General features: G+C 46.3%; 1 protein-coding gene across 1 annotated transcript; it reads left to right on the top strand.

Annotated features, from left to right (window-relative positions):
- The first annotated feature begins 3,871 nt into the window (after positions 1 to 3,871).
- Positions 3,872 to 13,402, top strand: LOC310914118 (uncharacterized protein). The gene is made up of 11 exons (XM_083870036.1): positions 3,872 to 4,616; positions 5,472 to 5,606; positions 6,362 to 6,486; positions 6,757 to 6,825; positions 7,023 to 7,136; positions 7,832 to 7,947; positions 8,778 to 8,833; positions 10,188 to 10,240; positions 10,950 to 11,077; positions 11,646 to 11,802; positions 12,896 to 13,402. Exons 1-11 carry the CDS (start codon positions 4,221 to 4,223, stop codon positions 12,981 to 12,983), a joined length of 1,437 nt encoding a protein of 478 aa, XP_083726162.1. The 5' UTR covers positions 3,872 to 4,220; the 3' UTR covers positions 12,984 to 13,402.
- Positions 13,403 to 13,657: the final 255 nt, after the last annotated feature.

The following is a 13,657-nucleotide window of genomic DNA, read 5'->3' as shown; positions in this document are numbered from 1 at the left end:
GGCGGTGGCGGCCCCGCTGCCGTGGCACGGTGCGGCGCTGGGGCCGGGCCCCGGCCGCTGGAGCTCCGCGCCCGCCGCCACCGCGCCCGCCGCTCCCGAGGCTCCCCAGGAGCCGCAGGATCCCGGAAGCGGCGGGGGCGGCGCTTCCGCGGGAGGCGGAAGGGACGCGCTCGCGGCCCCGCGCAGGCGCGGTGGGCGGGGCCGGGAGGGGCGGGGCCGCAGCCCTGAGGGCAGGGCCGGGGGCGCGGCCGGGAACACCCGAAATGCTCGAGATAAAGAGGGAAAGGATGGCAAGGGTTGTCCAGTCCCAGCATCTGCCACAGGCAGGCATGTGTGGCACTGTCCCAGGGTGCGCCAAGCCCCGTCCGACCCGGCTCTGGACACTTTCAGCTTCACTTTCAGCCCGTGCCAGGCTGTCCCCACCCTCACAGGGGAGAATTTCCTCCAAACATCTAATCCAAACCTACTGTGTCAGTTTGAGGCCATTCCTTCCGGTGCTGTCACTACGTGCTCTTATAAATGGTCCTGTTCCATCCATCCTTCCTGCGGGCTCCCCTCAGGCACAATTGGGTCACTTGGAGTTTCTCTTTTCCAGGCTGAACAATTCCAGTTCTCCCAGCCTTTCCTCCCAGCAGAGCTGCTCCAGCCCTCTGCTCATCCTGGAGCCTCCTCTGGGCTCTCTCCATCATCTCCAGGTCTCTCCTGTGCTGGATCCAGGGCTGGGGCAGCTCTGCAGGTGGAGACATCACCCTGCCCCTGCAAGGACCCAACACAGATGCAGTGGACGTTACCTCAGTTTCTCCATGAAGAATTTTTCCTTTATGTCTACACGTATTTTTGTGTGATCATTTCATTACAGTCCCTCATTAACATATTTCATTACAATCCCTCATTAACATATTTCTTTATTTCATAGTTCCCTCATTAACATATTTCATTACAGTCCCTCATTAACTTGTCCCTGGCATGCCCAAGGCCAGGCTGGACAGGGCTTGGAGCACCCTGGGATAGTGGAAAAGGTCCCTGCCCATGGCAGGAGATGGAACTGGATGAGTTTTAAGATCCCTTCCCACCCAAACCATCTATTGATTTCACTCTTGAGAGTCTCAGGAATGTGATTTGGCACCTAATTCAACAGCATGTTCAGCAGTTCACTAAACATCAGTAATTGATAAATTGCTTGATATGGAAATATCATTACATGACACTCATTCAGGATTTCCCAGTTAGGAAAAATACAGACCCAGGGGCTCAAAAAGTAGAAGCAAACCAGCAAACCTTGCAGTGTGTGAGCTGAGGATGTTTTTAAAGCAAATAAAAAAACGCTGAAGGATGACAAACAGAAATGATGACAACGCAGGCACGTTTCTGCATCCTTTTTTTTTTTTTTATCCTTTTTTTTTTCTTGTAGCATGACCACCATCTAGTGGGGCAGTCAGTGCACCAGGGTTGTGTGTGCTGATAAGTGCAATAAAATACAGCTGCTCACATGCCTGTTTGTCTCTTCTTCTGTGCTGAAATATTGGGGACTTCTGAAAAGCTCGATTTCACATATTTTCATCTATTTCCCAACAGCTGGTTGTGCATATGAAAAGGAATTAGTCGATGCCAATGTCTCTGCTGTTCAAATATAATTACGTAAATATTTATAGACACAAAATCAGAAGAGTTGATCTTTTTCTAAATATCTCCCTCGGTGTTTTCCTTAATGGAACTAATATGTTATTTATGCAGGAATAGAAATGAAACCAAAATGATATTCTGTTATTTTATATTAAATTACAGTGAGTTTAACCCTTGGAAGAAAACTACCATTCTTGTGCTTTTGTCTCAGGGTGGCTGAGATACCAGATTTACCCAGGAGTTACAAAAATATCAGGTACTGTGACAACTTTATTTAGCAATATTGCAGATGTTTCAGACCTTATGCAGAAGCTTAAATTTATGCTAAGCAGAAAATCTTAAATTCAGCTTGCTTTTTCTTTGTGTTTTAGCACCATGCAGGTTCCTGATTTCCTCCTGATCTTGAAAACAAATTAGTTGAGTATTTTCCTCCCCACATTTTTTGCTGAACGCGTGGAGCAGCTCTTAGACTTGTTTTAATACACAGAGAGTTGGTGCTGTCACGCTAAAAACATCCCCAGGCACATCAGGACTTGGGTCCTTCTGCAAGTCCTGGTGGTTTGGAACCCGTTCCCACCACAAATAATATTGCCAAGACAAATTGTTTGCCAGAGATAACTTCAAGTCCTCAAACAAATTACCTAAGAAATGTGGAAACAGAAGGTGGCACGAAACAAATTGTTTCCATGTGTCCTGTCCTCACGGGAAGGAAGGGAGCTTATCTCTGTGACAGGTTCTGTAGGGACACACACACAATGCCCTGGCTTGGGGAGACTCCAGGGGGATTTGGAATGCTTCACGTATAAGGAATTAAATATTCACACCCTCATTTCTTCTCCTCTCAGAAATGCAAATATTGAAAATTGAGTGGTTTGTGTAAGGGCTCCAACGATTTGGGGAAGGGCTGCAAAGCTGCTCATGGGTTGCATTGGCGAAAAAAATAAAAAGAGTTTAGAAGAATCTGTCATTTGTTATAGCCCCTTCCACCTCGGGCAGAGGAGGATTTAATTACGTGCATGTTTGTGAAGTCCCAAAGGTTTGTCATTTGTGTGGATCTTTCTGCAGAAACTATTGCTTTGTGTCAATAATGTCTTCAAATTCTAGCGGGAAAGAAAAGCTGGTTTTTTATAATCCATTCCCTTTGCAGCCTTTCTGTGGGCTGAGCCACATCTGCCGTGCTGCAGGTGCAGGGTGATAACACTGTGACACATCTCTTTCTCTCAGACTGTTTTCAATCCCTCCACAGCACGATCTGAAGTATGAAAACAACCTTATTATCCCTCTGGCTCTCTGGAAAACAACCTTATTGGCCTCCTGCCTACTTTAGGTGCTTAATTTTAAAATGTGCCCCTTCAATATTCACTGAAGCAATGGTGATTTACAGAAATTAATTTCTGAGCCTCGTTGTCTGAATCTCTGGTGCCTTCTGCCCTTCTTTTAATTTGATGTGGCCCATGGACAGCAATAAAGCAAACCAGAACAGCTGTGCCTGGTCTCAGAAAAGAAGAGCTGTGTAAAACCGAGGAATCTTTTTAAGAAGGTGAAAGGAACATCTAAGGCGCTAAAAGCTTTGGAGGGAACAATAGAAACATGATCACCGAGGCAGTGTAAGTGCACATCAGTGTCAGGACAAACTGGGGAAAAGGGCAAAAAAGAGCAGCAGAGCTCAGGGGGTTCTTAAAAACAAGTTGCATTCAGAGGAGAAAATCGAAAAAAACTATAAGCACTGATCCGTTAAACTCAAAGCAGGGCAGAGGTGGTTATAAAAGCACAACTAAAACAAGGCATAAAAATGGGCAATAAATGTTTCTGCAAGTAACAGGGAATCCTCTGAGAACTTTGGAGAGTCCAAACACCCAGGAGGCAAAGAAAACACAGGTTCTGAGAGCCCCAGCTTTCTCCAAAGTGAGATTAGCTGTGCTTCAACCTCTCCTGAGAGGCTGGGTTTGTTTCAGTGTAGGGAAATGAGACTAAAAGCTAATTGTAAAAGGAATAAAAAAGATCTCTTGTACAATCAGCCAAAAGCCTTCAAAAATAAAGCTTCTAGGAATGGTTCCTACTAGGGATGCTGCAGAGATGCTGAGGTGCCTGCTGTGGGTGGGGTTTTTGGTTCCTGGAGTGAAATGGGCTGCAGCCTGTTGGCTGGAGCTGGCAGGGGGAGCAAGTGAAACACCCACTTATGCCAAGAGCCCAATAAAACAGGATCAGAAATCACAGAATCACAGAATAGTTTGATTTGGAGGGATCTTTTTGCTGCCCAACTCCCCTCCTGCCACGGGCATCCTCAACTAGACCAAGTTGCTCAAAGCTGCATCCAGATGTTTGCAGGGATGGGGCACCCACCGCCCCTGTGGCATCCTGTGGGGTGTGAAACACTTATTCCATCTCTCCAATCTTAAACGGACTGTCCTTCAGGATCTGCAGCAAAGAGTTGGGAGGCTCGGGGAAGAGAGCAGTGTTTCTGCTCCAATTTTTTTTCTGCCCCGCATCACTGGAGGGTTTCCCCTGGTGTCCTTCCAGCAGAACTGCCTGAACTTCCCTTGGAGTGCGCAGTCGAAAAAAAAAAACAAAAAAACACGTAATCAAAAACGTTGCAAATGCAACTTCCCAGAGCTGGACAAACCCCTCGCGGAAATGACCGCGATCCATCCCGGGACGCAGCCCCGAGGCGGGGTTTGGGAGGGGGCTGGAACCAACCCCGCATCTCTCCGGGCGACCCGCATCCCGCATCTCTCCGCACCCGCATCCTCCGCACCCCGCGCTCCGCAGCCGCGATGCCGGCGGTCCTGGCGGTCCCGGCGGTGCTGGCGCTGGTGGCCGCGGCTCTGCTGGCGCTGCTCGGGGCCGGACGAGCTGCCGGTCCCGGTGCCTGGGTGCCGCTGAAGCGCTGGGCCCTGGGCTGCCTCCTGCTCTGCCTGGGCTCCTGCAGGCAGCGAGCGGCCGCGGGTACCGCCGAGCCCCGCCGGCCGCGCCCGCTCCGCGCTGACCCCCATGTGAGTGGCCTGGGACCCTCTTCTCTGGGACCCCCTTCCCTGGGACCTCCTTCCCTGGGACCTCTTTCCCTGGGACCTCTTTCCCTGGGACCCCCTTCCCTGGGACCCCCTTCCCTGGGACCTCCTTCCCTGGGACCCCCTTCCCTGGGACCTCCTTCCCTGGGACCTCCTTCCCTGGGACCCCCTTCCCTGGGACCTCCTTCCCTGGGACCTCCTTCCCTGGGACCCCCTTCCCTGGGACCCCCTTCCCTGGGACCTCCTTCCTTAGGATCCGCTTGTGCGACATGCTGTTCTCATATCCTGGCATCCCTGTGCCCCCCATCCCTGCCACTCCCATCATCTCTCCCTGTTCTCCTGGCACTCCATCCCCGGTATCCCCCTTGGAACTCCCATCCCGGGCATTCCCCTTGGACTCCCATCCCCGGCATCCCTGAGTTCCCCAGTCTTGGAGCTCCCATCCCCGGCAGGATTAAATTTAATCCCTCAGAGCACCTTTTCCCCTTTGGGCTCACACTTCCCTGGACCCACACCAGCTCCATCTCCACCCCACTGCATCCCCTGCATTCCTGTGTCCCCCTGGCGATGCCTCAGGGTTCCCGTTCCCTGTATTTTGCTGCCTGACCCCCCTCACTGCCTAACTCCGTTTTTTTGAGCTCTGCTGTCTTTTGGCTGAGGTTTCAGTGCTGCTTTGCCAAGCTCTCCGGCTGTTCTGGGGGTGCCTGCAATGGGAATACAAAAAGCGAAAGTAAAATTTGATCCCTGAGCAAAACCCTATGGAAAAACAAAGGATCTCTGCCCTTCTCCCCGCCCTTTCCTGCCTCCAGCTGGAGCTGAAATCCATTTCCCTTTCCCCAGGCACTGGATTCCTTGTATTTCACCGGCTTTGCAGAGACCAACAGGACCTTTGTGATCGCTCGCCTGGCCAGGCGCCCCGCTGGCCTCTGTGAGATGTGGCTCTTCCTGAGGCTGGACGGGATAGGCGAGTTTGAAGTGAGTGCTGGATGTGGGATGATGTTGAGGAACAGAGTTTAACTCCTTTCCTGAACCTGTAATGGGAACCCAAGCCAAAGTTTGTGTTCTCTGCATCTTCACACCAGTGCTGTGTCTAAAGGAGGGGTAGAGCTGGTCACAGTACTGGGGATGTCCCTTTTTCAGTAGGATCTGACACCCATTCCCCCTTCCCATAATCTCCACAAAACAGATTTGTTTCTAACAAGTGGATTATTAAATCCCCCAGAAAGACTTTGAGCATCCAGTCTTTCCAATCAGGTGCAGCACTTGGGTAATGAGTTCCGTTTTCTGCTTATGGTTGGTTTTTCCCCCCTTTTTTTAATCTTAAGGCTATAAGAACCATGTGGAATTGCCTCTTTAAGAGAGAAGGGAAAGCTTTTAGGGAGTTTTATACACATCTGCTTCATTCTTGCTGAAAAGAAAGCTTAATCAGATATTATTAATCAGATTTTTGCCTGGGGATTTTCTTTGTTTGTTAAGAGCTGGCTACATAGGGAAGAAGGAGAGAAGACCTGACATAAATCTGTTTGCACTCCACTCTCTTTATGTTCACAAATCTGTTTCACTAAGTAGCCATGACCAGAAAAAGCAGGAGAAATCCTATTTGGAGAAAATAGAAAAAAAAAAGAGAGGATTGATGTGCATTATTTTGGGCTTTTAGTAATATTGAGTATAACAAGACTGCTTTGTGGCATCCTCAGAACTGAATTAAGCAAATGTTTTCCTCTTTTTAGCACCCACAGCATCCAAACATGATGGTGAGAGATGAATCCAAAGAAATCTGGAGTGGAGGAGGACTCACTATGGAATACTTGAAGCCCCAAAGGTGCTGGAAGATAAATTTTGATGGATTACTCAGGTACTGCAGCATTCCCTCATTTCATTTATCTACACATAAAACCAAGGCTTTTTCAGCACTATCTGGAAATAGATTTAATTCATCCTAAATTTAATCAGCTTGAACCAAAAGCTGTTTGGTAACTAAGACATGTTGATATTTAAGGAATGAAAATATATCAGGTGGTGTGTAGTATTATAGATTCCTCTATTCCTCCCAATTCCAAACATGTAAGAAACATTTTGTTGTTTGTTTAGGAGTGATGTAAAATTCTAGTGCTTTGCCTTGCAGGAAAGGATCCTACAGACAGCAGTGGAGTGAAGAGGAGGGAGAGCTTGTCCCAGTTAAATTCTCTTTGCAGTAAGATTTTCATCTTTGCTTTGGGATGTACGGTAAACTCTTGGCTCATTTAAAATGGTGAAAATCAGAATTTTCCAATAAAACACAAAGATTGCCTCTGTCAAAGTTGCAAGTGCACAGCTTGGCCTAGCATGAGCTGAATGTTAATAATGTCTTTTTTTTTTTTTTTTTTTTTTTTCTCCTCTCTCTTTTTCTAGGTGGGAGAACTCCACAGATGTTTTTAACTTTAATGTTGACAGTAACCCCAGCACATTTGCTCGTGCTTTAGCCCAGGAGCCGTGGACCATCCAGCTCTTCCAGAGGGTCAAAAAGTGAGGGGCAAGATTAATGTCTTCTTAATTCATTGTTAATAATTTTTTTTTTTCAACAGTTCTCTTCAAGGTCTGGTTGATTTTAGGAGGTAGGTTTAATTTGGAGTGCTCTATTAAAGGACAGGGCTCCTGGTTTCAATGCCACACCACACATGGGATCTTCCTGATATCTGAGTGACACCTTCAGCATCAGCAATATTCCTTATTCTTTCTTTTTTTTCATTGATTAAGGCAGCTTCCAAAGTCAATGTTCCAGGGATAGCTAAGAAAAGGAATATAATCTTGTGAGAAAGGACCTGAAGTGGGTGTTTTAAATACTATACAAGCTCTGGAGAGCTAAAAAGAAAAGAATCAATGGTGTGTTGTCTAAGTAGAAGCAGAAATTATGTATATCAATAATGTGTGGGTTTTGTTGATACCTGCTGAGTTCTGAGCAGCAGCTGTTTGGCAGCCCAGCATTGCTTCAAACAAAGAATGATTTTATATTCTGTCAGGGTGAGAATTTGCTGTTGTTTCACTCTCAGGGGTCTCATTATGTAACAGTAAAACTGATGTGTTAAATCCAGGATAGCCACGGTCCAGATGCTCTGAAATATCCTTCATTTTGGGAGGTGAATCCATCAGATTGGCATTGAGGCTTCTTGAGGAGAACTGGAGATCTTGCCTGTGCTGATCCACTCCTTTGTTTCTTGCAGACAAAGGAAGCAGCATTTCCGACACGAGCAGTGGGGCCAGTCTGTTGGAGAGATTGAAATAGGAAATTATGGGAAAACTGAACTGTCCCTCAAAGGCATTCGGAGCCACTCCTATGGTAACAGCACTGGGAAGAATTCCCTCCCTTGGGAATACCTGCACTGTAGCTGGCACTGGCAGGGCACTGAGATTGAGGATTATCTGTTAAAATAACCAGTTATTTTAACATGAAGTTAAGACATTCCAGAGGAAATGCCATCACTGTTTTAGGGACATACATTGCTTACCACGTTATCAGTCACTGGGTATTTTTTTAATCCAAAAAAAACTTATTGGGAAGTCAGGTACTGTTTGTTCACATTTCTCAGGAATGTATAAAAAATGTATAAAGACATAAAACCTTCAGTGAATTTCCACCTTATAGAGGTACTTCAAGGTGTACAGGCAGAATTCGTACTGGAGGAGTTGACATTGAATAGGATAGATAAGGCAGACACCAAAGCTCAGCAGAGACATCCTTTAAAAATTATTTGTCTTGTCTGCAATATTTTGTAAGTTGATCCAAATCAGATTTCTGAATAATACCATTAAGGTCAACAACCAACACCCAGGATGAATCCAGCTCTTAAAGTGCCATTCAGGCTCCTTGAGAGACACATGTCCCAATGACTCCTTTAGCAGTCATTAAACCAATTATCATCCCAGTCTATTTCCAGCAATTACCATCATAGACTTTTTGGGTTTAATCTGTTTTTTAATTGACCTGTGAATAAGACAGGGGATACAAAATTCTCCCTTGATACCCATTTAGCATTGCTGTGCACATGAAATAATTTACACCATAATACTGACCTGTGGCTGGGATATGAACAACAATATACTCATAAATTAAGGGTAAAAACAAACCTGAACTTCAGATTGGGAGATTTTGTTCCTTTTTTTTTGCAGGTGTCCGGAACTGGGCTGAGATTTCCCGTTATGTCATGATTTTGGCACACTTTGAAGTAGGTATTAACGTGGCAATGTGCTATTCAACCAGGAAATTTTTCTGAGCTTTTTCTGAGACAGATTTGAGTATCCAGAAATAAGGATTTGGGAACATCAGTGGTGCACAATCAGAAGTGCTTACTGCTGGCACCATTAGCCCAGATCAGTGTTGGGAGCAGCTCTCAAAAGCAGAGCTATGTGTGTAAAAACTGACATTTTCCTACACTGATTGAAGCAAAACTTGTTTGATAACTTGAAACAGTTTATTTTGGCTTTTTCAAGAAGAATTAGGCAGGCAGCTTTACAGGAGAGATTCTCAGCTGCTTCAAGGTCCCAGCACTCCGTGGAGTTGCTGATTCCCATCAATGGGGAGCCTGAGGTGTTCAAAGCATCCTAAACCTTTGTGACAGCAGTCAGCAAATATTTCTGCCTGTGCTGAGCCATAATTCTCTGCTGTGCTGTGTGGGGAAGAGGCAGTGCTGTGGCTGCTGGCAGCACAGAGCCCAGGGACATGCTGAGGGCTGCCCCTGCCAGCTGCCAGCCAAGCCCAGCAGATGCTCCTGGAAAAGCATTTCCTTTGCCAAGCCAGGCATAAATCAAAGCTCTCTATCACAGGCAGTGTTACAGGAATTTAGACTGAATTCAGAATGAAAGTTCTCTTCCCAGCTTGGAAAATCCCACTTTTGTGCAAATCCTGATTTATCATGTGCCTTTTACTGAGCTTTGGCACCACAGTGTGTATAACCAACCTCTCCCTGCTATTCAGTTCTTCAAGACTCAAAGACTTGTGACTGTTCTGCCCCTGTGGCTGTTCTGCCCCTAATTAAAAGCCAGCTGACTTCATTAAGAAGTTTATTGAAGTTTGGAGTCCTCTTACCCTGAGTGTCTGTACATTTATAGCATCAGAGGAGGCTTAAATTTGCCTCAGAGCAGCCCAAGTGGAGCATGAAGAGTCCAGACCTAAGGATGGAAGAGAAATTAGTAAAATCAGGAGATTCCAGCTCCTTCTTAACATTTTTCCCTCTCTGCTGCTCCCAGACATAGATTAACACAGGTTAGGAGAGAAGTCTGCTCAAAGTACACCAGTTTTGTACTTCTTTGCAGGCTTTGTTTCCCTCCTGTGTTCTCCTCCTGCTGAATTTCTGTTGTTCCCATTGTCCTTAATTTGTCCTGAATGTGTTTGGTTTTTATTCCTGGATTTGTTTGCAGCCAGATTTTCATGGAAGATGTAGTGAGAGGACTTTAAAGTATGAAACCACAGCACATTGCATAAGCAGAATTCAATCCAGTGTTTTCTTGGTCCAGCCAGTGAGGGACCCTCAGAAATGAATCTGCACAACTTTGGCTGCTTTTCCTTTCTCTCTCTTGCAGGATGGGACTGCAGCACATTTAACAGTTATTAACATGCCAGCCACCACAACTCAGTAAGTGACCAAAGAACTTCATGCTGCTAAAAACACTCATCTCAGAGGTGGCAAAAGCTGCTCTGCAGGATACCTGTGTGCAGATTCTTGCTTTGAACCTCTACAGCCCAATTTCCATCCACACCCTCCTGTTGCCTGCTCCCAGTTTTTCATTTGCAGTCAGTGACAAGGACAGCTTTGACCTTGCCTTGCTTCCTTTCCCCTCTGAGGGCTGATGGAGCTGCCTGTCTGTCTGGATGATTTAGAGGTACAAATTGGGCACTTCCAGCTCTTTGGGAAGGTGTGTCTGACTGTAGTCTGCATTCCACAGGAGCCCTGCCTTGCTGATTGGTGTTCTCTGCATCCAGAGGATTAAAGGCCAATGTCCATGGCCCCAGGGTTGCTCCAAGTCCCATCCAACCTTGCCTTGGACACTTCCAGAGATGGGGCAGCCACAGCTTCTCTGAGAAACCTGTGCCAGGGCTTCACCATCCTCACAGGGGAGAATTTCTTCCCAATATTCCATCTAACCCTGCCCTCTGGCAGTGGGAAGCATTTCCCCTTTTCCTGGCACTCCAGGCTCTTTTCCAAAGTCCCTCTCCAGCTCTCTTGGAAGCCCCCAGAGCCTTCTGTTCTCCAGGCAGAGCAGTCCCAATTCTCTCTTGCCATTGTTCTGGTGCATTTGAGTTTTGGTTGAACTTTAAACCTTCTCCATTTCTCTCCCCTTCAGCCTCACTGTAGGTTACGTGTTTTTTCCTGATGGGAGGAAGGCTGGCATTGAGTGGTCCAACGCCTCCCTGGCTGAGCTGGCTGAGGATGGGATTATCCAGGACCAGTATGGAGTCAGTTTTACTGCTGGTAAGCTCAACACAATCCAGCTGCATCTCCTTCCATTTCTTGGCATGCAGTTCCTTTAGTGGAGGAAAGGCTCTTCCATGAGATTCCCTGTGATCCTGGGGAATGCATCATCATCTTACACCCTGAGAAATCTACTTAGAACCATAAAATTATGATTTGGAAGGGTTCAACCCCCCTCTGGTTTCAACCCCACTGCCCATGGGAACTTCCCTGCCTAAATTGAATTATAGGTGTGGTGTGTCCTGGGTGAAATGTGTCCACTGCAGGATCAGGGCCACAGGTTCCGGAGGGAGAGTTACAGATTTATGTTTGTGATGGCTGTGGCTTGTGCCGATCCACGTAAAATAGTGATTTCCACTTTTTTGGGGGTGTCAAAACATTATGAGGTGGATTCAGCTGGAAATAATGGATGATCAGTTTATTTGATTTACAAAGCAGACAGAACTATCATTCTTCAGAAAAGCATAAAAGCCTCCATACACAAAGATAATAGATATTGGAATTTTTCTTTGAGATAAAATACTACTGAATGTTGTTGACGTTGTTCCCTTTTTTACTCTTCTCCAAGGTGGCAAAAGCTTTGATGTTTCTGCAGCTCTGGACAAGCAGACCTGTCCTGTGGTGTACAATGGCTTGACAGGGAGGGGAGTTTTCCACGAGTGCATTGCAAATTTCCAACTCAATGGGTCAACACCAGGCTGGGGCCTGGTGGAATTTTATTACAGGTAAAATAATGACAGGCAAGAAGAGGTAAAAAATTCCCATCCACCTATATTGACTTGTATGGTTACAGCTCCATAGATATTTGAAGCATAAATGCACTGTTTGGTTTTTTTTTTTTTTTTTTTTATTTTTTTTTACCTGATGTAAAAAAATGTTGCTCATTTAGTGCTTAATGTGTTTATTAAGTTGGCAAGAACTCTATATATTATTTGAAAAGGAATAATTGCACAAGCACTTAATGGGTGCAGAAATTTGTTTGTTATATAGGTTTATGTGGGTTTTATATAGCTCTCCATACAGGTTTATGGGTTGTAGGATGGTCCATTCTGGACACTCTCTTATTTAGAAAATCTGCCTCATTATAGAAATAAAGGAGCAAACAGAGGCAGTTTACAGGATGAAACTTGCTCACTCAAGGGTTTTTGTGGACAGGATTTATTTGAACAGATAAATGTTCAGAAAATCCCCACAGGAGTTGCTCTGTTAGGGGCAAAATTATATCCACAAAGAACGTGCTTCCCTTCTCAGTGAAGTGCTGCTCCTCCTGCCACATGATTGTCCCTCTTTCCCTGGAGCCTTTTCCATGTGGAGTCTTTGCTCTCATGAAAGAAAAAGGCAAACTTTGTTGTTGACATTTCGTTTGCTTTGTAAAATAAACACCAATCCTTGGCCTGTCGGAGCAAATGCCATAAGTGGCTTTCAGGAGACGGAGAGCTCAGCTCTTTCTGAAAACCAGACCTGTTTAAAGCACATAAAACAGGCCAAAAGTGCAGAATACCTGCTGCTTGAACTTGAACCTGCAGCTCCTGCTCCCTCCCCTCTCGAGCTGTCCAGACCTGCCTGGTGGAGGAAATGACCCAGCAGGGCAAGCCTGGGATAAAACCCAAACTGAGCACATTCTGCAGGTCCAGACAGTCCCAGCCAGCTCTGGAACCACCCCAGGGAGGCTCCATTTGGCAGTGCTGACACAATTCCCATCAGCTCCACCTCATATCTGCTCCCAAATCAACCTCATGGTGGGGAAATGAAAGGGTGGGGGTGTTGTCCTTCCTCCTGGCCAGGGACACCAACTCAGCATCCTTGTTCTCCCCGCAGGGACGAGGCTGCCCAGCCGGTTCCAAACCTGCAGCTTGGCTCCAAAACAGAAGGATCTGACCCTGCCACCGATGCCTCTCCCCCATGATCATCTACAGGCTCATCCCAGCAACGTTAGCAAGCAGCAGCTTTCCAAAAGAATGTAATTCCCTGCGAAAAAAAACCCCAGCACTGGTTTGGTTTGAGTGTCGAGCTCGTCACAGGATGCTGGGGAGGCCAAGGGTATTAAAAGGATTTGGAGAGAAATGAGATCTATTTTTATTAGAGCAGCTTTCAGTGGTTGCTAACCAGGGTGGTCTGGAGGCAATTGGAAGGAAGTCTGATTGCAGGAGGAGTGCACTGGGAGGGATCACTCCATGCTCTGTCCTTTGGTGGTTTTTTCCTGAACTTCCAGCAGCTCCCCACCGTGACGACCAGGACCTCAGGCTACGTGGATCACTGACCCAATTTAGCAGCTCCTCTCTTCTCTCAGATTTGTTTTTGAAATAAAAACTGCCTATTTCTGAACTCTCTGGTTGTTACAGTCATTAAAACGTGGGAAAAAACCTGTTACAGGAAACTGCACTGATTTGATAGTTTTGTCTTTGGCTGTGTAAAACATGAAATGGAAGGAGCAGGAGAAAGCACATCTAGATGAGGTGTCCTCTAGGAATTGCATTTATGGCCAATGAAGTAAGTGGAATAAACATGATTTTTCCCTTGTCTGAAGGGAAGCCAGGGTCCGGTAATCCAGTTTAGAAAGGGATTTGAGTTCCTCATCAT

This window comes from Zosterops lateralis, assembly GCF_965231275.1.
Source record: "Zosterops lateralis genome assembly, chromosome: 12".
Classification (NCBI taxonomy): Eukaryota; Metazoa; Chordata; class Aves; order Passeriformes; family Zosteropidae; genus Zosterops; species Zosterops lateralis.
This window is presented reverse-complemented; position numbering and strand designations above follow the sequence as displayed.